At 37.2% G+C, this 21380-nt stretch overlaps 4 protein-coding genes and 1 long non-coding RNA gene across 5 annotated transcripts; 1 reads left to right on the plus strand and 4 right to left on the minus strand.

The window, feature by feature from the left end:
- Positions 1-16: 16 nt before the first annotated feature.
- LOC114529470 (L-threonine dehydratase catabolic TdcB-like) lies at positions 17-2828 on the minus strand. Its single transcript, XM_028551290.1, has 8 exons — positions 2799-2828; positions 2291-2479; positions 1627-1769; positions 1012-1241; positions 821-935; positions 587-712; positions 405-506; positions 17-208 (listed from the first exon to the last, which is right to left on the minus strand). Exons 1-8 carry the CDS (start codon positions 2818-2820, stop codon positions 41-43), a joined length of 1095 nt encoding a protein of 364 aa, XP_028407091.1. The 5' UTR covers positions 2821-2828; the 3' UTR covers positions 17-40.
- Positions 2829-6049: 3221 nt separating this feature from the next.
- On the minus strand, positions 6050-7588 carry LOC114529498. The gene is made up of 4 exons (XR_003687636.1): positions 7516-7588; positions 7242-7440; positions 6970-7034; positions 6050-6541 (listed from the first exon to the last, which is right to left on the minus strand). It is a non-coding gene; the product is annotated as an uncharacterized LOC114529498 (long non-coding RNA).
- An 898-nt stretch (positions 7589-8486) lies between these two features.
- Positions 8487-15279, minus strand: LOC114529485 (tubulin polyglutamylase ttll6-like). Its single transcript, XM_028551304.1, has 17 exons — positions 15016-15279; positions 14791-14831; positions 14313-14431; positions 14019-14149; positions 13767-13875; positions 13281-13472; positions 13027-13112; positions 12715-12787; positions 12493-12645; positions 11241-11425; positions 11085-11165; positions 10887-10994; positions 10374-10539; positions 9856-10053; positions 9107-9744; positions 8935-8989; positions 8487-8682 (listed from the first exon to the last, which is right to left on the minus strand). Exons 1-17 carry the CDS (start codon positions 15183-15185, stop codon positions 8638-8640), a joined length of 2550 nt encoding a protein of 849 aa, XP_028407105.1. The 5' UTR covers positions 15186-15279; the 3' UTR covers positions 8487-8637.
- Positions 15280-15646: 367 nt separating this feature from the next.
- Positions 15647-17070, plus strand: LOC114529469 (transcription termination factor 3, mitochondrial-like). Its single transcript, XM_028551289.1, has 2 exons — positions 15647-16250; positions 16447-17070. The coding sequence occupies exons 1-2, from the start codon at positions 15762-15764 to the stop codon at positions 16927-16929; spliced, it is 972 nt and encodes a 323-aa protein (XP_028407090.1). The 5' UTR covers positions 15647-15761; the 3' UTR covers positions 16930-17070.
- On the minus strand, positions 16984-21235 carry LOC114529468 (ubiquitin-conjugating enzyme E2 Q2-like). Its single transcript, XM_028551288.1, has 14 exons — positions 20975-21235; positions 20767-20877; positions 20461-20559; positions 19439-19507; positions 19297-19346; positions 19095-19188; positions 18896-18980; positions 18538-18598; positions 18330-18420; positions 18076-18134; positions 17930-17978; positions 17751-17849; positions 17565-17634; positions 16984-17440 (listed from the first exon to the last, which is right to left on the minus strand). Exons 1-14 carry the CDS (start codon positions 21134-21136, stop codon positions 17409-17411), a joined length of 1131 nt encoding a protein of 376 aa, XP_028407089.1. The 5' UTR covers positions 21137-21235; the 3' UTR covers positions 16984-17408.
- Positions 21236-21380: the final 145 nt, after the last annotated feature.

Genomic DNA, 21380 nt, shown 5'->3' on the forward strand with positions numbered 1-21380 from the left:
TACCATTGTAGAAAAAAGTATTGGATTCCAGATATTTTTCTTAGATAGCTATTTTACTGTCTTTGAAGCTGTTTGTCTCAATAATATTCTTAACAACATCAAGTCCAACATTTCCCCCACACATCAATAGTACAATATTCTCCCCTCTGTGATTTTCTTTCTCCTTTTTATAAGCGGCAACACACACAGCAGCAGCACCCTCAACCAACTGCAACACAATAAATAGTTGAAGGAATTCAATTACTCTGTAGTTCTTCCAATTCTTTAACAGGTTAAATGTTGTAAATCACTTTAGCAGCTTGGTAGATGGGAATTGAATTAAATCACACTTATTCTCACATGCATTCGACTTCCCATGCAAGCATATATCAGAATCTTACATCATTATAAACTGTAGCAATCACCTTGTGTTCTTTCTGTAACATGAAAAGCATAGCCTCGGAGATTTCATCTTCGGACACCAAAACCCATTTATCAACAAATTCGCAACACAAATCAAACGTGAACTAGGAAACAGATGCAAAGAGATTTAGATAATTTTACATGCCCAAAGCAAGGCCAATATGTTGTATAATAAACAACTTACAGCTTCAGGGTCAACACCCCCGGATGTACCATCCGACAAAGTAGCCAGAGATGGAATATCAAGGATTTTTCTTGCTTTGTAGGATTCATACATGACACAAGAATTTATGGGTTGGCAGCCAATTATCTAAAACAGAAATAAAAACAGTCTAAAACTATATAATAGCATGCAATGCAATAGATTTGAGACATTTGAAAGAGCAAGGAAGTCCAACAACAGTGTAGTAAGATGTACCTTAACAGAAGGCTTAATGGCTTTCATGTAAGTTGAAATGCCAGAAATGAGTCCTCCTCCTCCGACAGAAATAAAAACTGAATCCACAGCAGGTAAATCTTCAAGAATTTCTAATCTAACACACAAAACATTAAGTTATGATGGCAGATGGAAAAAATGGCCAAATCAACCTAAAATTATTGATACTCAACCCTATTGTGGCTTGACCATGAACAACTTGAATGTCGTTATAAGGAGATATGTAGACCATGTGACCACTTTCTTGTGCAATCTGTTTAGCACGGCCCTCAGCCTTTATACAATCATCACCAAACATTTCCAAATTGCCGCCATATTTTTTTATTGCTTCCATCTTGGCTTCACTTGCACATTCAGGTACAAATATCTTTCCTTGTACACCAAGCGTTCTCATTGCAAGTGCCTAAGTGATAAAAATAAGATGGGAGTACATTATGAAACATCTCTCTAACACAGACATCTCTCTAATACAGACATCTCTCTAATACGGACATCTCTCTCTAATTCAGAAATCTCTCTAATACAGACATCTCTCTAATACAGACATCTCTCTCTAATACAGACATCTCTCTAATACAGACATCTCCCTAATACAGACATCTCCCTAATACAGACATCTCTCTAATACAGACATCTTTCTAACACAGACATCTCTCTAATATGGACATCTCTCTCTAATACAGACATCTCTCTAAAACAGACATCTTTCTAATACAGACATCTCTAATACAACCAGCTCTCTAATATAGGTATCATAGACAACCTAAATGATATTACTAATTACTTACACAAGCCAGTCCATGGTTACCGGATGATGCAGTAGTAATGCTGTACTGTTTTTCTTCTGGTAAGGTTTTGTTGTTCAGTTTGACGATTCTGATCTTGTTAAATGCACCTCTTGCTTTGAACGAGCCAGTTACCTGTTCACTTTCTTTAAACAATAAAAAATATACATAACTCACCATAACTCACCGAACAGTGACGTAGCTAGCATTGATAATTGGGGGGGGGGGGCAATATTCATGTCTTCATTTTAAGTAACTGTAAAGACAATAGATTTCAAAACTTATTATATTCATTTTGAAATCAATGGTGTTTCTTGCAATCTGATTGGTTAAAAATAGTGTGATTAATCCCCAAATCACACTATTTTTGAGAATTAATTACATCATTTATAAGCCAATAAGATTGAAGCCCTGCACCACAATAACCAATTAGATTTAGTATTTCAGTGTAACTATCCAATCAAATTTTTGACAAAAATAAATTGCACTTCGTGTCGTGCAATTTTGATGTGAAATCAAACGCGTGATTACAAAATCGCACGACCGTGAAGCGGAAGATTTGACAATCACAAATTAAGTGCAATTACCATTATAAATTGATAATGCAGAACATATATCCCTCCCTCTCAATTATCCAGGCAAAACTGAAAATATACAAAAACCTTACCCATTTTCAGGTATACATTATTTCCCATAGTCTCATCGCTCAACCACAAGGATTTGTACAAAGCAGTCTTGTGTATGTAAGCCTTGATTCCTTCTCGCGTCTTTTGCACGTCTTCCACGACAGTTTCTAAATATTTTCTTCCTAATGCCTTTCTCTCCTCAACCGTAAGGCCGTTCATTGCGTTCAAACCTTAAAACGCGTTAAAAGCGCCTATAATATTAAACTAAAAACTCATAAGAGACCAAAAAATACAGCAGATAAATGGTGCCGCGCACGAGGTGACGGGGACACAGTATGACCAGACGTGAAAATGCCAAATGGGGTGAAATGGCGAATGGGCAAATATCCCCCATATATGGAGATGCTACAATAGATCGTATTGTTATATAGGTGCTGTTTATTTAAAATGTGATTGGTTCATTCGTTTCATTCGTTTAAATAAATGTAATGTTTCCCGCCAGTGAAACAAGTGAAAAATTGTTGCCAGCATATTGTCATAAAAACTCACTATTCTCCTCGGGAGCATACATAAAATAATAATTCCATGTTTAGTGAATCCAGTTTAGTAAATCCGCTTAATTTCTACGGATTAGTTTAGGATTAGGTTTAGGACAAGGTTCTAGATGAGATTTAGCATTAATTAGGGTTAACCATAATCCTTCCTAAATTAACTTCAATCCTTAATCTCATAGATTAAATTCATGTATTTAGGATTTACTGAACATGAAATCATTACCAAATTACTGCTTTTTATATTGAATCCACTCAGTGATTGAATCTTTTTTATCTAACCGACCCGAACCGACCACTTCACGGAAATTTCCGAACAGATGTAATTACGTAATCATTCCATACTTGTCTCCTGATATTTTATTGTTTTTCACGTCAGTGTTCTGGGAATTGAACCCAGAAGCCAAACATACTCGTTCATGTAAAAATAGCTTTTCTCGACTTTTGTAAAACGTACAAGAAATTTTTTTACTATCAGAAAACACGTTTTGGTTTGGCCCCAGACATGGACACTGTTTTTTAAAGCCAAACGAAAAGGAGGGAAACCGGAGTGCCCGGTGAAAAACCCTCCAAAGGTAACCTGAATTTCAGGTAACCTGACCGGCGATCCGAATTTGGTATTTTCATTAGAAATCGTCCGCTATGGAGACAAGTATACATGGCATTTTATCTATATAGTTTATTCCGCTCATCCGAAGAAAATCCCAAGAATTGCCACGCAATTCTTGAGCTGTGTTAACTCTATCCTGCTGGTGGTCTAACCGTGCGTAGCGCGGATATCGTCCGCTGCAAAACAGCGCTTTGTCCGACAATGGCAACAAAAATTATTTCAATTCTTCGAATGTTCATTTTATGATAAAGAAATGCTTCGTTTATTCACGACTTGCATGCTTTTTCATCTCAAACCGATGTAGACAACACTCTTCTGCTACCCTTTCTTAAGACATGCACCTCATGTACTTTTGTATTATTTTATTTCTTTACGTTGTGGATTTCGGTTAAACGAAAATAGAGGAAATAAACGTAATCGGGCTAACATGCAACATAATCAATATTGCTACCCGTAACAACTGGTAAATTACAAGAATCAATAATGTCCCTTACCATACCTTATAAATTATAATTACCTTTGGTAAAAAGACTAAACAGTGCACCAAATTTCACTTGCTTCTTTCCGACGCTCTTCTTTAAAAACATCTCGACGGTGGAGCGTGAAAGGAATTAAAAAACATAGTAAGTGTGTCAAAATATGCAAGGGGTTTTCTTTAAAGCTAGGTTAGATTTTCATGTAATGAAATTGCATTGTATTTACCCCAGAAGTTTAACATTATATCCCCAGATACCCCGTGCATGTAATGTACACGAGTCCAGTTACCCAGATACCCCATATCCCTAGATACCCCATGCATGTAAGGTACACCAGTCCAGTTACCCAGATACCCCATATCCCCAGATATGTATATCCCCAGATACCCCGTGCATGTAATGCACACGAGTCCAGTTACCCAGATACTCCATATCCCTAGATACCCCATGCATGTAAGGTACACCAGTCCAGTTACCCAGATACCCCATATCAACAGATATGTATATCCCCAGATACCCCATGCATGTAAGGTACACGAGTCCAGATACACAGTTGTAATGTAATATATCATGTAATATACGAGGTGTATTTTCCTCTTTATACAAAAGTTAGTAAAAATTAATGAAAATGATTTTGTTACGTTTATTTCATCTTAAACTGCAATTCGATTGCAAAATGTATCACAAACAAGGGAAACAGAAGAGTGTTAGTGTCTAAACATCAAATAGTCATTTTTTTCTTCATTTCAAACATCAATAATTCAAATTTAAATGTTCAAAGACTGAAGTATAATTTTTGATGCCATTGACGGACGGTCCTTCGAAGCGGTCGCATTATTACAGGCTGAACAGAGAACTTATATGATCATATAAGTACTCGCGATTATCTTCGTATTAATCTAAAATTAGGCCAATACGAATTTGATATTTCTTTTGCTGCACGCGCGTCGCGTCGCGCATGCTTATTGCATTTTACTACTCTTATTTCAACGCTTTAAAGCCATCATGCATTTCCGCAGCAATTAAGGTGGTCTTATACAAAATATAGAAACATTTGATCACTTTTTAAATGATTTTAGCCAGAAAGCAATCCCTAAATACTTCTTAACCAGTTGATAGTTCACTTTCAAAAATTCACCTAATTGTTATATTTTTAATGGGGTTTTACCCCGAGCAAAGAAAACTTATTCATTGACTTATTGGTTTATTGTTTTGTTTGAATATATGCAAAGACTTCATATCGTTTTTCTGAACAAACGAAAAATCCCAGTTCTTCAACTCTCGAGCAAGATAACTCAGTAAAATAGTGAATGTCGGATAGGTAATTGCTGTGTTATTTTTCATGCCTTGCCAAACTTGCATCAATTTTAATAGTTCCAGTTCACATCCTAAGCAAAGATATTTAAGGCAATTTCATGTTTTTGCCATCAATATTTTGTGAGATATCATGTTCTCAAAAAAAATAGCCATATTCCCTTATTGCATGTGTCTGGTCTTAGTAACTATGCTGATAAAAGACTCACAATATTCTTTTTTTGCTAGTACTATTGCACCAAAAGATTTTCATATTTTTTGAAAAGAAAAACGTTTTTTTTATATAAGACCACCGTAAGTCAAATTCACACGCAAGTGACAAAACTAGGAATGTTTCATCGAGAAACCTCGAAAACGCTCTCATAAGAGCTGTGAGAAATTTTCTGTTATCCATGCATTGTCGAAAAGGGTGAAGTGTCACTTGCTGTGTGAATATACTAGGTTAGACCACCAGGAGGAATCAATCCGAGAATAAAACATGCATATGCAATAATCATGCATTACTCTAATCAGTATACTTTAATCAGTATAGTATGTACCTCAACCAGCTTCTGCTTGTACACCCGTCTCGTCGTCCATCATCTGATCCTGCGACGATCCTTCATCATCTGATCCTGCGACGATCCTTCATCATCTGATCCTGCGACGATCCTTCATCATCTGATCCTGCGACGATCCTTCATCATCTGATCCTGCGATGATCCTTCATCATCTGATCCTGCGACGATCCTTCATCATCTGACTTCTTAACATAGACACAAAAAATGATATCATAAATTTCTAAAAGAGAAATATCACTTCCTCCTGAATAAAATAATCACTGAAAACCAGATTATATATAGACCTTCCACATCTCCAACGCCACTCGTCCAAGGCCTTCGCATTGCGCACGCAAATACAAAATGTCGTCATGCACGTTTTGTACGAAATATTCATCATTTTCTTCATGGTCCTAAGAAAACCAAAACACTCGACTATTATCTCCTTCTGGAAATACAATGTCTCATGCATTTTTTATGTTTTAGGCGCTCTGTGAGCGATATTTTTTTTCCGGACTATTGTCGTTCAAGATGGAGAAAATACGAATGATGGGGCCCCAGATCACTTGTATTTACTCCGCATGCGCTTGACACGACCTGACCCATGCACAAAAACCGCAATCCGAAAAGTTGAAAATCAAGGAGGTAAACAGAAGAGTGTTCAGTATATCTCAGCCAAAAAAAGGCCAAATCCATGCATATTTTACTCATGCATATTTTCGCCGAAATTGAGTTTTGTATTTGCGTGCAAAATGTCCCAAGGCAGCTCCGACATCTCTCCACTCCGACGATTCTTTTAGTTCTAAAAAACGAAGAGCTCGGTGAATTCACGAGAATATTACTTGTTTTGTAGTAAAACTAACTGATATAGGAAGCAATCAAGAAAAGGAACCACTACAGCACGCTAAGTTACTTTGGATGTTGAAAACAAGCTCTGAACATTGAACTACAATGGCCAAACAGGCTGAAATAACTCAGCACGAATCAATATGAATAATTTAGGCAATCAGTTTGAACTCGTCTTTTCCTGTACAAAATTAACATGAAGCGCCGGGGGACTAGTATTCACGATACGACCAGACGGGAAAGTTTCAACCATTTGTTGAGGAAGATTTACGATAAAGTCCCGAAAAGTTCGATTAAACTATATTTTTGTTTCGCCCATCGTGTGCAAACGTGTTATTTCAAGTCACAAATGCAAAATACACTTATATTATAATAAAACAATACCTATTATTTGCTGCGAGCAAGCGTTTGTGTTTCGCCTTCCCCATCTTTCGGCGCCGTAGTTCCTTCTGAAATGAAATAAGCAAGGAAAAACAAAATCAAGTTAACAGCTCACTTGTATTTCACATTTTCAATCGAAATATCCAAGATGTAGCAGTGAAAATCAGCAAGAATATGCCTCCAGTCGCTAATGACTTGTGGCTATGAAATCAACAGAGCGATCAATTAATTTGCAAAGATCAAGCAAACATATTCTTTAAACCACTACCCCGTACCTGAGCAAGTTTTTCCCAACATTTTCCTCAACGTCTTCAAGTGATTCTTCCTTCTTCGAAAAACCAAATCTGACTGTCAACTGTGGACTGTCTGAGGCCTAGTTTATCCGTCGCATTTTGGTCGCGTCGAATGCAATTTAAACAATAGATAATGAGATGACCTCATGAGTTTCTTCTCGAAATCCACCACCTTTTACACCTCAAAGAACATTCCAACGGACAATACACTTTGTCAAACGTCGTTCTTCTCAATTGCTAATTTTCTTGAACTTACCTCGTCCGGGGCTGATTGAGATAATCCATCGTTTGCTTCCTTTATGCGGTAGAAATGGTCAATAGAATATAGCGGTAACTTTAATGACCTTGTTTTGACAACTATGGTTATTTTGGTCGTCTATTTGCATTTCGGTATTAATCCAGACGTTAATCTGCTACAATTAGCGTACTGCCTACTGGCAATACTGCCTCTTCCACAACGTTTGAAGTTGACTGTATTACAAATAACGTACCATTTACCTCAGACCAGAAAGTACCATTTACTTCAGACCACTGAGACTGAACGATGGAATGGTACAGTACTTATCCAGACCACTGAGGCTGAGCGAAAACGTTCTGGTGTGTTTTAGCTGAAAAGATTGACCTAGTCTAACAGAATTTACAGTTTTGAATCGGCCAAAAAATCGATATAGAGAAGGTAGTTGCTAACAGTCTTGGAAAAATATATTTCTAATGCTTTTCTCACTGTGGCACTAAGCTAAAAACACATTATGATGATCCCGATAGTAAAATGATCTGGTTGTAATTTTGTTTTACACCTTAGATGAACCGTACCGTAGGGACACCTGGCATATATCATTCTTTTCTGGGCGCTCAGATAGAACTAATGACTTTAAAATGTTTCGCTACGTACGATACAGTTGAAGTGGAAAACACGCTTAATACTTGAGAACATGACGGGCAAGCGCGTTGAAATGACCACTGGTAGGCTGTCGTGATATTTGGCGGTTCCACTTGGAAGTTACTCGTTTAATGCCTATGGATATGATTGGCTTGGCGATATTTTCGCTGATCCTATTAGCTAGTGCAATCGTGATTCGTTATTCAACACGTCGCTCATTGGTCCATCTCCAAGTCGGTGGCGAATACAAGCGAAGGGAACACGATCAGCTATTTGTTTACGATGTCATTTCGATGATTTTATTGATATTTACAATCATATAAAATATATATCATAAAATATGCTTATATATAATTTGTTTTCTTGTGTTGGTAAAAATATAATTTAGGTTATTAGGTTCATAGAACTAACCTTACTTGGGTATAGAAATCTAGATATCTTTCTTAGAAAACTATGTTTTAAACTGCTGATCTCTAGTGCAACGACTTGCCTGGAGTGCTAGCTCAATACTACGGCCGTGTGATTGTCCCTTACTTCAAGATGCTAAAAAAAGGAAGTGAAAAGCCAATCAGAATATAGTTATACTTCGATGATCAATGATTGATGATTATCCATGATGACAATTACTGGTAATTAAGGATATTGATAACACTTTCATGATCGGTGATTAATAAAAGACAATTTTATAATCATCATAGATTGTCATATTCTCAGATCATCATATTTGACTGAGAAGATCAGGCAACTGAGAACATTCATCCTACGGTATTATAATAAATAACGATTAACACTGACCTTGCAAGAAGGGTCACTGGATGTGGATCTAATACGTTGACCCAATTTACCAGTCCTAGACAACCAAAAAAAAATTAAAAATAGTTTTTAATGCCGAAAGCTCTCATTTCACCGCTCAATTTCACTAGTCCAGATCGCTAAGTTCTCAAAGGAATTCTTTATTATCCCTAACCTTCCAAGATTTCCCGAGTGTCCCCCACTCTTTGCGAGGCTCTTGTATGAGATTGGTGCGGGTCCTGAAATCACACTGAGCCCGAGAGGCGACTTGTGTGCGGTCACCTTCACTCCGTGACTTGATGTATTCTGAAGTGAAATGACTCCAGGTGGAACAATCGATGACGTGTTTCCGGTTCGAATCTTCCCAGAATTCGCTTGCAACTTACAAGCGAGACCGTTCGCGCTCAACGTCCGTCGTAAGTGCGGATTGTAATGCGACTCGAGAGATGTCGCATCGCAATCGGAGAACCTCGTATCGTTGTCGGAAGCGTAATACGCGTTCCTATTGGTTAGAATCTTGCGCGTTCCGTAACGATGCTTGTTGCCATTGTTACTTTGGTGCGTGCCGGGCGAAAGGTGACCACTGGAGTCATTATGACCTATTGTGGCGAATGTTCGTCTGTACTCAGCACGTGATAGTCCCGTGTGCTGCGGGAAGGCGTGCGGGTAAAGCCGCCCGATGCTGCTGGACGCTAAATAACTGGACACCACCGAGCCTGGATTGGATATAATGTTGTTTTGGATAGAGTGATATCGACGATCATCCGACTCCTGGGTCTTGACCTTGCTCTGAGAACTGTCCTTGGATTGATGCTAAAAGAAAGTTGAATTCCACATTTAAAACAACACTCTTCCTTCGCTAGCTAGTTCCAGGCCTAATCATCCTTTCACACTTTTCTATAGAGATCAGTGTTACGTACTCACCGAATGATGAACGCAATCCTTCTTTGGGCCACCTGTGCCTGGCGTACAATGAAGTAACTTATAGACCTCTTCAACAATGCCCAAGCCACGCACTAAGTTATCCCTCTGTAACATCCCCGTTATCCTCTCAAGTTCCTCTTCCTCGGTGATATCAATAGGCTTCCCCGTGTCCACGCCATTTGCCTGCCATTCGATTGGCTGAAAGAAGAAGAGAGTTATAGCAGTGTTTGGACCACTGACCTGTAAACATTAACTGCTGTTTAATTTTGTTTATCGTTTTAGCAAAGAACAATATTACTTATACGCAAGGTTCGTGACATTTTCAGCTACTATATCTTGCATATCCGCTAACATAAGTTTGATATGCTTTTAAATAAATATGAACTAGAGATAATGACATCAAAGATTCGCAACACGGAAGATTTTAACAATTGCTAAAGTACATCTGCCATCGTTATGAGCAGAAAAACACATGCACAGGAACCACTATAAAACTCTGTATTTTGTTCAAAAGTTACCTCGTGTTTACACGCTATTTTCTTTCCAGTCATTCGTTTTGTTTTCTTGATTGTCGCCGCGCTCTCCGGCCTCAAACCATCACGTTGGAGCAGTTTACGACCAGAGTTCTTCGCACGCATCACTTCGATCTCTTGTTTCTTCGCCAGTATTAATTCTCGTTGGATCCTGGAAATATTTTATTTACCAAACAGATTATTTCACAGAATACGAGAACCAAGTCAATCAATCGACTACATAGTCGATGAATTACCCAGACAATCAATCAATGATCTCAATAGTCAAATAATTGGTAACAAAACAATTCAATCGATTGATAATCAATCAATCAAAATCAAAAATCATCAATCAATCAATCAATCAATCAATCAATCAATCAATCAATCAATCAATCAATCAATCAATCAATCAATCAATCAATGATTGATTACCTAACCACTTGATCAATCAAACAATCAACTTATAATCAATAACATAGTCGATTACATTAAACTGTTCAATTATTGTAACCCAACCTTGAACACTCTGTCCTGGCTTTAGACGCTGTCGTTTCTTGGAAAAGAGAGCCACTATTCTCGAAATATTTCTCGTACTTTTCTTCATTGCCATTGGGATAAACGCGTCTAAAAATGACGAGAAAACGTCGTTCTTTGAGCAGAAATAAACCAAAATCCAAATACACTCTTGAAAATTAAAAAAAAAAAAAAACTTACCTAAAGCCACCAAGATGTGTGTCTTCGTATCTGGTCAACAAATCCATCTGTTGGTTGAGATTGTCAAAGTTGTCCTCCCGTCTGCAAAACGACACGATATTGAAAATTTCGTATGCGAACACGCTTGCCTGGTGGTGTAAACAACAACCCACTTACTTTACGTCTTTCGGCTGTTTTTGCTTATTCAAGAGTCGCTCTTGAACTTTCTTTCTGTCTTCTTCGAGACACTTTTTCTTATCGCAAGCGTTAAAGTTCACCAGGTTGAGGGTATCGTAAATCAAGCCTTCTTTCACCTCCTTGTCCAGTTTTGAATCCGTGTGAAAACTTGGCGAGTGATTGACCTGATTCACGTTAAGACAATAAACTGTATTTTCAAGTTGCTCACTACAAAATATATGCTGCTGATAACATTGCATGAGTGTTGACTGTTTGCTATATCTAATACTAGCCTGACTAAGTCAGTACTTAACTGTACTGCTTTGCAATGTTTTATTCAGTGTTTCACTTTCAACCTTCCTCAATGTCAGTTGATCATTGCAATACTGTTAGTCTGTTGTTACTAATACTAGCCTGACCAATCTAGTACTTACTGCTTTGCAATGTTTTATTCAGTGTTTCTCTTTCAACCTTCCTCAATGTCAGTTGTTCATTGCAGTACTGCTAGTCTGACTGAGTGTTGACTGTTGCTACTAATACTAGCCAGGACTTGTCTAGTACTTACTGCTTTGCAATGTTTTATTCAGTGTTTCTCTTTCAACCTTCCTCAATGTCAGTTGATCATTGCAGTACTGCTAGTCTGACAGAGTGCTGACTGTTGCTACTAATACTAGCCAGGACTTGTCTAGTACTTACTGCTTGCAATGTTTTATTCAGTGTTTTCTTTCAACCTTCCTCAATGTCAGTTGATCATTGCAGTACTGCTAGTCTGACAGAGTGCTGACTGTTGCTACTAATACTAGCCAGGACTTGTCTAGTACTTACTGCTTTGCAATGTTTTATTCAGTGTTTCTCTTTCAACCTTCCTCAATGTCAGTTGATCATTGCAGTACTGCTAGTCTGACAGAGTGCTGACTGTTGCTACTAATACTAGCCCGGACCAATCTAGTACTTACTGCTTTGCAATGTTTTATTCAGTGTTTCTCTTTTAACCTTCCTCAATGTCAGTTGATCACTGCAGTACTGTTAGTCTGACTGAGTGCTGACTGTTGCTACTAATACTAGCCCGGACCAATCTAGTACTTACTGCTTTGCAATGTTTTATTCAGTGTTTCTCTTTCAACCTTCCTCAATGTCAGTTGATAATTGCAGTACTGCTAGTCCGACAGAGTGCTGACTGTTATGCTATACTTTAACTATAACCAGTGCCTCGTCTTGTAGTTAAAATATCGATAACGTAATCCTGACTCACCTCCAACACCCAAGGTTTGAGTTTTCGATCGAGGAGTATATCAAAACCAAGTATTTCAAAACATGCGCTGCCTTTGTTGTGGTTAGGAAAACACGTTCGATAGTTGTGTTTCAGTATTGGATGGGCGCTGATCAACGTCTTGATCATCACGTCCTGCAAGAAAGCTTTCAAATTAGCTACAAAAGGAGAGTATTGAATGATCTTCTGGAGCAATTTGCGTACCTCAATATCGGCCCAAATCTTGTCAATATCGTATCCATGATTTCTAAACCACGTGTCGACTGTTGTAATACGTCTGTAAGAGTTAGCGAGCACGAGTTACAATGCTGTTGAAGTGATTCCACTTTCCCGAGATTAGACGGACTGCGAAGTGACTTTGACTCTTTGAGGTATTGAAATAAGTGAAGAACATTATTCCGGGCAGTGCTGCAGTCATCTGGACAATAGCATGAGCTTGTTTTGCTTCACGAAGACTTATTTCAATACCTCAAAATCATGCTTTCCTACAGAAAAAACGGTTGATTATGACTTCACCTTTTGCTACCACTTTCTTCATCTCTGTCGAAATCTTTGCTGTGTTTATTGATGGCATAGTTTGTGAGATGCATACACATGTCTTCCTGAAAAACGAAAACAATCCCAGCTACAATCAAAGATGCATTAATAATCTACACACTTACATCTTGAGTTTTATAGTAGGTAATGTAAGAAAGACAAAATCTAGAAAAAGGGCATATAATTTAAGTGGATCCAGCCTCATGCAAACGTTCTAAATCGCGCCCACTTACCATGTTGCTATTGGAGGGCTCGCTGTACTGTACTGTTGCGAACCTCGCCAATCCATCTTTGTACACAAATATCCTCAGAGGATCACAGGACGAGATCATGATGTATATCCTCAGGTCAAATTTGAAGCCGTCGATGAGAAATGGTTTTGCGAGATATTGCTGGCAGATCATGTGTTCGCCTGGTTTTATGTCCTGGCAAAATACAAAGATGAAAACTTTCAGATCTAGGATTCCTAGTGCAATTTGGCTTTGGTATATCAAGATGTAAGCTTGTCATCCTTGCATTAAAACCATATGGAATGCTGCTCTGTGTGAAAATGGACACCTTTAACAATGTATGTGTAACCAATCATTGTACATTTGTACATTTGCTTACAAAGAATTACATGCACTAGCTCTGGATGACAGAAACTACCATAGTATTTAAGCTCTCAGATGTAGCAGATAGCTTTTGTAGTTGCAGTGAAAAATATTCCCTTTGTATACCTTTGGGTTTTTAGTGACAAAAATTCCTTTCCCTTGCGAACCACTCTCCGGTTTACAAATGAAAGATTTGTTCTTCTTTTGGCGGCAAAACGCTTGGAAATCGCTGTAGCTAAAATAAAAAAACAGACAAAATACTTCAAAGCAAAACTCACAGACTTGACAGAGTATATCTGTGAGTAAACAAGACATCTACACAGCCTAATTTTGAACAAGAAACATGGTCAAACTATAAATAAAGTGAACTTTGCTTACTCAGCTGGCAGAACCCAGGTTTTTGGAAAGACTTGGTACTCTTTTGGATACAGTTTTAATAATCTGTTCATGTTTCTCGCAAGCAAATCTTTCCTGCAAATTTCTATCATCCCGGGAAAATGATTTATTTTCTGAAAAGCAATATATAAATAACATTGAAAATGAGTGAAAAATATCAAAACGACAGTACCCAGAGATTTTACCAAAGGCCAAAGCCTGTATTCGGTAAAGTTCTATCATACTGGCATACTTCTAAAACAGTAAAAAAACTTCACAATGATTTCCCTAGCATACCTGATATCTTTTCATATCCATACATCTTTCCAATGCAACAGAATAATCCGTCCAAAACAACGACCAATCCTCATCTTCGCCCACTTCTTTCATCCCAAAACGTTTTCCCACCCGACGAACTAACGTTTAAACAAAATTTAAAGACTCATTCAACGGGAATCAAGTTAATTAAAACTCAAGCTTGCAGGAAGTTATAACAATTGTACCTTAATTCATTAACAAACACATGAAATTTGGATTAAAGTGATGTGTTCGTTTATACAATTTACAACAAATTAACTACGTTTTCTTTTGAACTAAACAAAGTTTAGAGTCTTAGCTACGAAGCTCGCTTGTCAAGTGCGTGTTATATAACCTCCTTGATCGTATTAAACCAGATATGCGAATACTCAAAATATGAAATAAGGTGAAAACACCGTCAGTGAGTCATAATATTTCATAACTATGAATCAAATGCTTAATCCTCACAATCTCTTACCGCTATCATATTTACAATTCGATAGATTTATGCCAAGCCATCTACAATTGCAAAAATACAACAGCATAAATCACATTACTATTAATACATATTTCATTATTAAAACAACATAATTTTTGCAAGTAAATTCAATCAAATCGACAAACATTTTAGCAAACAAATAGCACGTTTGATAAATTAGGATGTACGCATTCATACGTTGAACAAAAAGAGAGACGACGGTACCTTTTACGACGTTTTTTCACCTTTGATTTCTTGGATGGTTTTCGACTGATCACTTGTTCGGGACATTCCTTGCTCGCCTCTTCAGCGGCTTCTCCATCGATTTCGCTATCGTCTCGCTGTTCACTCTCGTCTACATCGCTCGTTTCCCCTTCGTATTCATTTTCTGCCATTCTACACAGCGCCAAGCATTAGTGTACGTCCTCGATTTTGACAAAAAGCGATCATTTTTGGGATTATTTTTCAAATCAAAAGTACTCCGACATGTTTACATAATCCCCTAGCAACCACTAACGATAAACGGTTGCTAAGGATGCGTGTTTCCATATTTACAAAGGAAAGTTTTCTATTTCATCTCATCTTCACAAATATTCCTCTTGTTTCAATCGTTCATCTTGCAAATTTCACAAAAATAATGGTCTATGACTTTAAAAAACCCGCATACTGTAGAGCGTAGCACTAGTTTTATTTATATATATTTTTAAATTTGAAACATATTTTACAATCTTCTGCAGTTTTTAATAAGCGGCTAAAGCTTTAATGTGGAAACATAGATCGCGGGCACATATTGCTTTGCACCTATTACTTTATTTTGCAAAACTAAAGCGAATCTCATTTAAAGGGACTAATTTTATCAACACTGTACAAATGTGTACGTTCACTAAATTATAAAGAGTTGTAGAAACGTTTAGAAATTTTCTTATTTTGGTGCATATATTGAAGTTTCATTGACCAAACGTCCACAAACTATGAAATGTTTACAAAGATACAATATGTTGCAAAAAATATTCCATCCGTCCATGTGCACCATTGCCAAGGTACAAAAGAGATCATTTTGCATAACGCAATCTTGGTCAGAAAGAGACAAAGCATTGAAAGGTTCGAAAGCAGTCGACAGAGCAAAATTGGCTGGTATCAAACCAGCTGAGATGTATTTGACTAGCATTGGAGCAAAAATAGAGAAAATTAAGAAAGAAATTAGGTTGCCTTTGGAAGACTTGAATGGAAGAGTTAGGTCAAATGTGGATTTTCTGGGGGAGCTTTGTGGGCTGGATGCATCAGACGTTGGTCGGATGATTTCCAGGCGGCCTCGGATTTTGCTACTTAACGAACAGCAAATAGAGCATTGCGTCTGGTCATTGAGAAAGGTTGGTTTGAAAGAACAGGCTATTGCTACCATGTTGAAGAAGGCACCTGGAATATTAACATCAAAGATTGAAGACAATTTGGAAGATAAGGCAAGCAATTCACTAGTCCAGTTCTGTTTTAAGATCAGTAGGGGAGATGGGTTCTGATACAGGCAGGTTGTGGTATACTGAAAATTAACCTCTCACCCAGGGTTTCTTAAACACAGCTGTGCAGCCCACAGAAATGAGTCTATTGCCATTTATTGCCCATTGATTTCACTCTCAAAAATGATCTTTCTTTTAATAGCTTGAGGTTTTGTACAACCTTGAAGTCCATCCTTCATTTTCTGTGAAAGATGTCCTGAAGATCGTCACAAAATGCCCAGCGCTTGTTTCAACATGCACATCCGCATCGATTGAGGAAAAAGTACATTTCCTACGAAATACCATTGGCTTTTACCAAAATCAACTGCACAAGATCATTATCAAACAACCATCCATACTGACATTCAGTCAGGAAAATGTCAAAAGCAAATTTGACTACTGTTATCGGAAGATGAGTGTTTCAATGCCAGAAATTGCCCAATGCCCAAGGGTGTGGCAATGCTCGTTAAAACGGCTCAAAGATAGGCATAACTATCTAAAACATTTGAATGTTATCGCTGATAGGGTGGATGGATCACAACTAGAAAGGATTGCTACACTTTCAGATGTTTCGTTCTCAGAAAAACTGGCTTTAACAAGCTTGTCTGAATTTCAGGCCTTCATTGGCAAAACTGCAGACCTTTGAACATCATACTTTTTTACAGAAGCAACAAACTTAAGAAAAGAATGTACATGTATTTATAAAATGACTCTGTTACAACACTTTCCAAGTTGTACTAAATGCGCAATCTGTATGCAAAGTCAATTTTATTATTTTCACATCTGATGTGCATTTGAGTTTTTGCATATTTTTCTCGAGGGCAAACATTTTACAACATCAGAATGGATATACAGGCTATCTACAATATCTTTTGTCTTCCCATCAAAAATAATAAATTCTGATTCTAATATTTCTTGAATTCTCAGGCAAAACAGAATGCCAAAAGTTACCAATATTGAAGACATGTCCCAACTTAAATCTGTGTAAATATTTTACAAATGCTGGATGTTTTTTAGAGGTATTTAAGAACACAGCAATATGAATGTGTATTGATGAATCCAGAAGGGCTGGACACAATTCGGGCAACTGTACAGAGGAGGGAATAAATGTTTTCATTTGGACTATCAACCTTCATCTTTTGGTGGCGTAAACCAACCTACGAATAAAAAAAGTTTCGGAAAAACCTGTTTTCTTTAAATGAAGGGAAACTGTTTCCCAAGGTAAATTGATAATAGGATGATTATTTCATCACAAAAATGACATGAAATGAAATTACTCACCATTTCTTTCATGAATTTGAACCAGTGATCTAAAGGATTGTTGTGCTCTTGCCATATTATATGAATCCGGCTTGAAATTAAAACAATAATGCACCTGCTTAGAATGTCAACAAATACACAATACGTGTGCAAACATTTTAATACAACCTTAATGCTTAACAAATGTTTAAGCTTAACTTATCTTACCTTATCATTTTCTTTAAAGTTTATCCTAGCTTTTCCCTTTACAAGTGTAGCTGAAATTTGTACTATCACAGACTCAATGCTATAGGCACTGCTCCAACCCTAAGACAATAAATAAAACTTTGCATTGTTACCATCAACCATGGATGACAAATTTGAGTGCTGTTACTAAACATAGTTACCTGTGTTGTAAGTAATTCCATACACAGAGCACCGCCACTTAGAACATACCTTGAAAATAAACAAGAGTAATTATACCTGCTGTCAGATAAATTTATGGACAATACATGTTGTTCATGAAGCATACTTGAGTTAAATTTAAGCCTACCCTGCATTGAGCACGGGACAAATGACCCTAACAAAAGGCGGTTCAAATGGAAATTTATCCTAGAGAGGAAGAGAGAAAATTAATTGTAGTATTTATTAAATGCTCTAGTTAACTCAAAATTCAAGATTCACAATCCTGTTGCTTAATTAAAGAAAAAGAAAGAAAGAATGAAGGAACTCAAGAATGGTCAATAGTTGTGGTCTATTAATAGATGTCAATGACAGAATGAGATGTATGTAGCTTTAATCACTCACAGTAAAAGTCATATTTAAGGTGATGTTTCCTTTGCCGCCTTTGTTTTTTAGTTGTATTAAATCTTTATGAAGTGAACTGTCTGGGTCAACTCTGATAGAAAAATTAGAATGAACAATCAATCTGTGGTGTTCCATACAAACAGTCAACAACTGGTCAAATTTCATTCCATATACTAAATGGAATTCCCATTTAACGCTTGTTACTTACTTTAGTATTTCGATAATCCAATCATAAAGACTGTCATTATTTAGTGTGACATGGTATAAGCCTAGAAATATAACATAGATGAATGATTTTATTTCATCTTTGGTTGATAAGCCTTATTAAAACATGCTAATATTCTTGTCCATCTAATCTTGCAGCAATTTATCATAGAACTTTTTACTATAAACCTACAGACAATAAATATTTCATGCTCCACATACAAGGATTCATTCACCATGTGCAATGGCTCTTGGGAGTGGTGAGAGAGTAGCAGAGGGGTGGTAATGTGGATACCTTATGTACAATACATCCTCTAAGACCCATCACCTGCTTGTATGCTGCATAAAACATAATTCTATACCTTTTTTAAAACTATCTGATCTGTACACCTCTCGAAGTTCTTTCATCAGTCGATCGCTGGCTTGAACAGAACCTGACACAGTACCCTATCAATGAAACACATCAATTGCAATATTAATCAGGATATCTCAAAAAATTCCAATTAAACAGTGAAAATATGTGTAGTACCGTTATAACATGCTAGTATTGTTCAGTAATACCTTAAGGTGCTCATCACGTTGGTTCAATCTTAATTTTTCAAGAACGGCGAAATTCTCTTTACTAATTCCATTTAGTTCCTCACTTTTCTTTTGACTGAAAACGATGATAAACTAATTGCAATTAATGAACTTTGAAGCGACTTCAACAATTCAAATCATGAGCTGCTACTCTCTCTTGCAAAAACAACAAAAACACACAAACCTGTTGTTTTCCTCGCCCATTTCATAATTATCATATTCTTCAGTATCTTCCTGCAGGTAGGCAAATAAACAGGTCTTTGTTTGAGGTGGTGCACGTTTAACTATCCCAAGCTTACAGTTGGATCTATTAGAATATCACTAACCTCTTCGTACAATATTTCTTCTTCATCATCCTCATCTTTGCTCATTTCTTCGTTGCAGTCATTCTCTTCCTACAAGAGAGGAGACGAACATTACTGTGAAGCAGAACTAAGGCTAAAGCATAAAGGATAGTGGTGCATGTACAATAAGCTCTAATCTCTCTGATGGGCTGATAATATGATCAAGCTTTAATTCTTCAATTTATATTGCTATCATTTTATCCCAATGAATAGAAGGAGTTCAAATGTGGTACAGTATTTGAAGTATTGAAGTATGCATAATTTTCTGTTTTTTAAAAATAGCTCTTTATCAAAGGTGACTAGGAAGCCATAGGGAGCAATGCTCAAGATCAAGTTGATTTGAGAAGCACAATTTAAGGACAAATACGCACACTTCAAAATTGGATAGTTTTCAATGTGATCTTGGGTGTGAAAATGCTATAAAATCTAAAGAGATATGGGGAGCAAATTTGTTTTCAGGAATGCCCTTGGGAGCAGCTCTAAGGATGAATGTGAGCCTAGTGTGCAAAGTTCAATGAAAATACGAGTTTTACAGGGAGATTAATAAGGTGTGAAAAGTGCTGTCAAGCACATCTCAGCTGCACTAAGAGTTTCCTCTTTGTGGAAAACATTGACTAGCTCTTAAGTCAAAGCTCACTCTATCCAAATCAGCATTATGTCAATCAAAGATTATCTCAAGAGACCCTAGTTCAACAACATCCAAATAGACCCAAGAAAACTAATCCTTGTCCTGAAACCATTTCCAATGCCCTGCTTTTAAGCACACTTAACATGTACTTGGTTTTTTTTTTAAACTACAGATGCTTGTTGATTTATGCCATAGATTCTGAGCAACAATTTATATGGAAAAGTATAGGTCATATAAAACTATGTAAAACTCAAAGAGTAGCGAATTTAATAATCCCTCATTAAAAACTGCATAATTTAAAACTCAATGGCTCAGTATCCTATTGAGTTTACGACCTGTTTATTAAATAAATGAACATTAGAAAATAGTGAAATACCTCAACTTCTATGTTTTCTAAACCCCTCACGACTTCAGGAACCTCCAAATCTTGCTTTTTACACAACTCTTCGATCAGATGGCTCGTCATTTTGGTCAACTAAAGACAAAGAGCGAAAGAGAAATTGATATTATATTGTACAGAACACCTGATCTGTGTACATAGGGGAAAATGTTTATGCAAAGGACACGCGGCCAGACAGCGTTATAATATTAAAATATACGAATTTGTAAATGGCCCAAATTGTCTTCCTGGAGAGCCTAGGATTGGTAGAGGAAAAACAAGAAAAAAAGGTTTAATATTAACCAATTTCTCGACGTTTCCGTGTTGTTCTCCACCGATTTTTTCCACAGAATCGACCACTGAGTTTTCGTCGCTTTCCGTGAACCACATTGGGACGACACACGGATAGGACTCCTGTTAAATAATTCTCAATCAGTTTAAACATACTCGTTTTATAAAGCGCATAGTACAGAATGGAGGAATAAGAGATTTTCAAGCACTTTAAACTCACATATATATTGCAATGAATGACAAACTGTTCGCCATTAGCCCCGAGGAAGTGACAGGAAAGCTCGTCCAGACCGTTCGCTTTTACGCGAAAACGCTCGTGTTTCGCATGGAAAACCTTTTCAAGAACCCTGATTTCTTTCTTCAGTCCTTGAAAGGCAGACATTTGCCTCCGAAGAGCGTAAAATGCAAAGAAAAACGCTCAGTTTTGGAAATTATCGATCGAGTTCCGAATGTTTATTTGGATCAAAGCAATAAAATTACCAAGGAAGCGCCCGCGAAGTTTGGAACCATGGAAAACGTCATCTTACATCAAACGATCGTCACCTGGCGTAACTATCCAGTAAATTTGCAGAGATCAATGGCTCACTGAACTCTGCAATGATTCGACCCACTGGACTGGTTAAACT

The sequence above is a fragment of the Dendronephthya gigantea genome, unplaced genomic scaffold (assembly GCF_004324835.1).
Source record: "Dendronephthya gigantea isolate DGI-Jeju-01 unplaced genomic scaffold, DenGig_1.0 000056F, whole genome shotgun sequence".
In the NCBI taxonomy this organism is placed as follows: domain Eukaryota; kingdom Metazoa; phylum Cnidaria; class Anthozoa; order Malacalcyonacea; family Nephtheidae; genus Dendronephthya; species Dendronephthya gigantea.

Coding starts and splice junctions, on each gene's coding strand:
- LOC114529470 (XM_028551290.1), bottom strand. CDS start 2,820: ATGTATGCTCCCGAGGAGAATA. Junction 1,770..2,290: donor TAATGTATACCTGAAAATGG/GTAAGGTTTTTG, acceptor TATTGTTTAAAG/AAAGTGAACAGGTAACTGGC. Junction 713..820: donor CCATTAAGCCTTCTGTTAAG/GTACATCTTACT, acceptor TTTCTGTTTTAG/ATAATTGGCTGCCAACCCAT.
- LOC114529485 (XM_028551304.1), bottom strand. CDS start 15,185: ATGGCAGAAAATGAATACGAAGGGGAAACGAGCGATGTAGACGAGAGT. Junction 14,150..14,312: donor TGGATATGAAAAGATATCAG/GTATGCTAGGGA, acceptor ATTGCTTTTCAG/AAAATAAATCATTTTCCCGG. Junction 10,995..11,084: donor ACACATCTTGGTGGCTTTAG/GTAAGTTTTTTT, acceptor CGTCATTTTTAG/ACGCGTTTATCCCAATGGCA.
- LOC114529469 (XM_028551289.1), top strand. CDS start 15,762: ATGAAATGTTTACAAAGATACAATATGTTGCAAAAAATATTCCATCCG. Junction 16,251..16,446: donor AAGACAATTTGGAAGATAAG/GCAAGCAATTCA, acceptor TTCTTTTAATAG/CTTGAGGTTTTGTACAACCT.
- LOC114529468 (XM_028551288.1), bottom strand. CDS start 21,136: ATGTCTGCCTTTCAAGGACTGAAGAAAGAAATCAGGGTTCTTGAAAAG. Junction 19,508..20,460: donor TAGAAAACATAGAAGTTGAG/GTATTTCACTAT, acceptor CCTCTCTTGTAG/GAAGAGAATGACTGCAACGA. Junction 17,441..17,564: donor TCAAATTCATGAAAGAAATG/GTGAGTAATTTC, acceptor TTTTATTCGTAG/GTTGGTTTACGCCACCAAAA.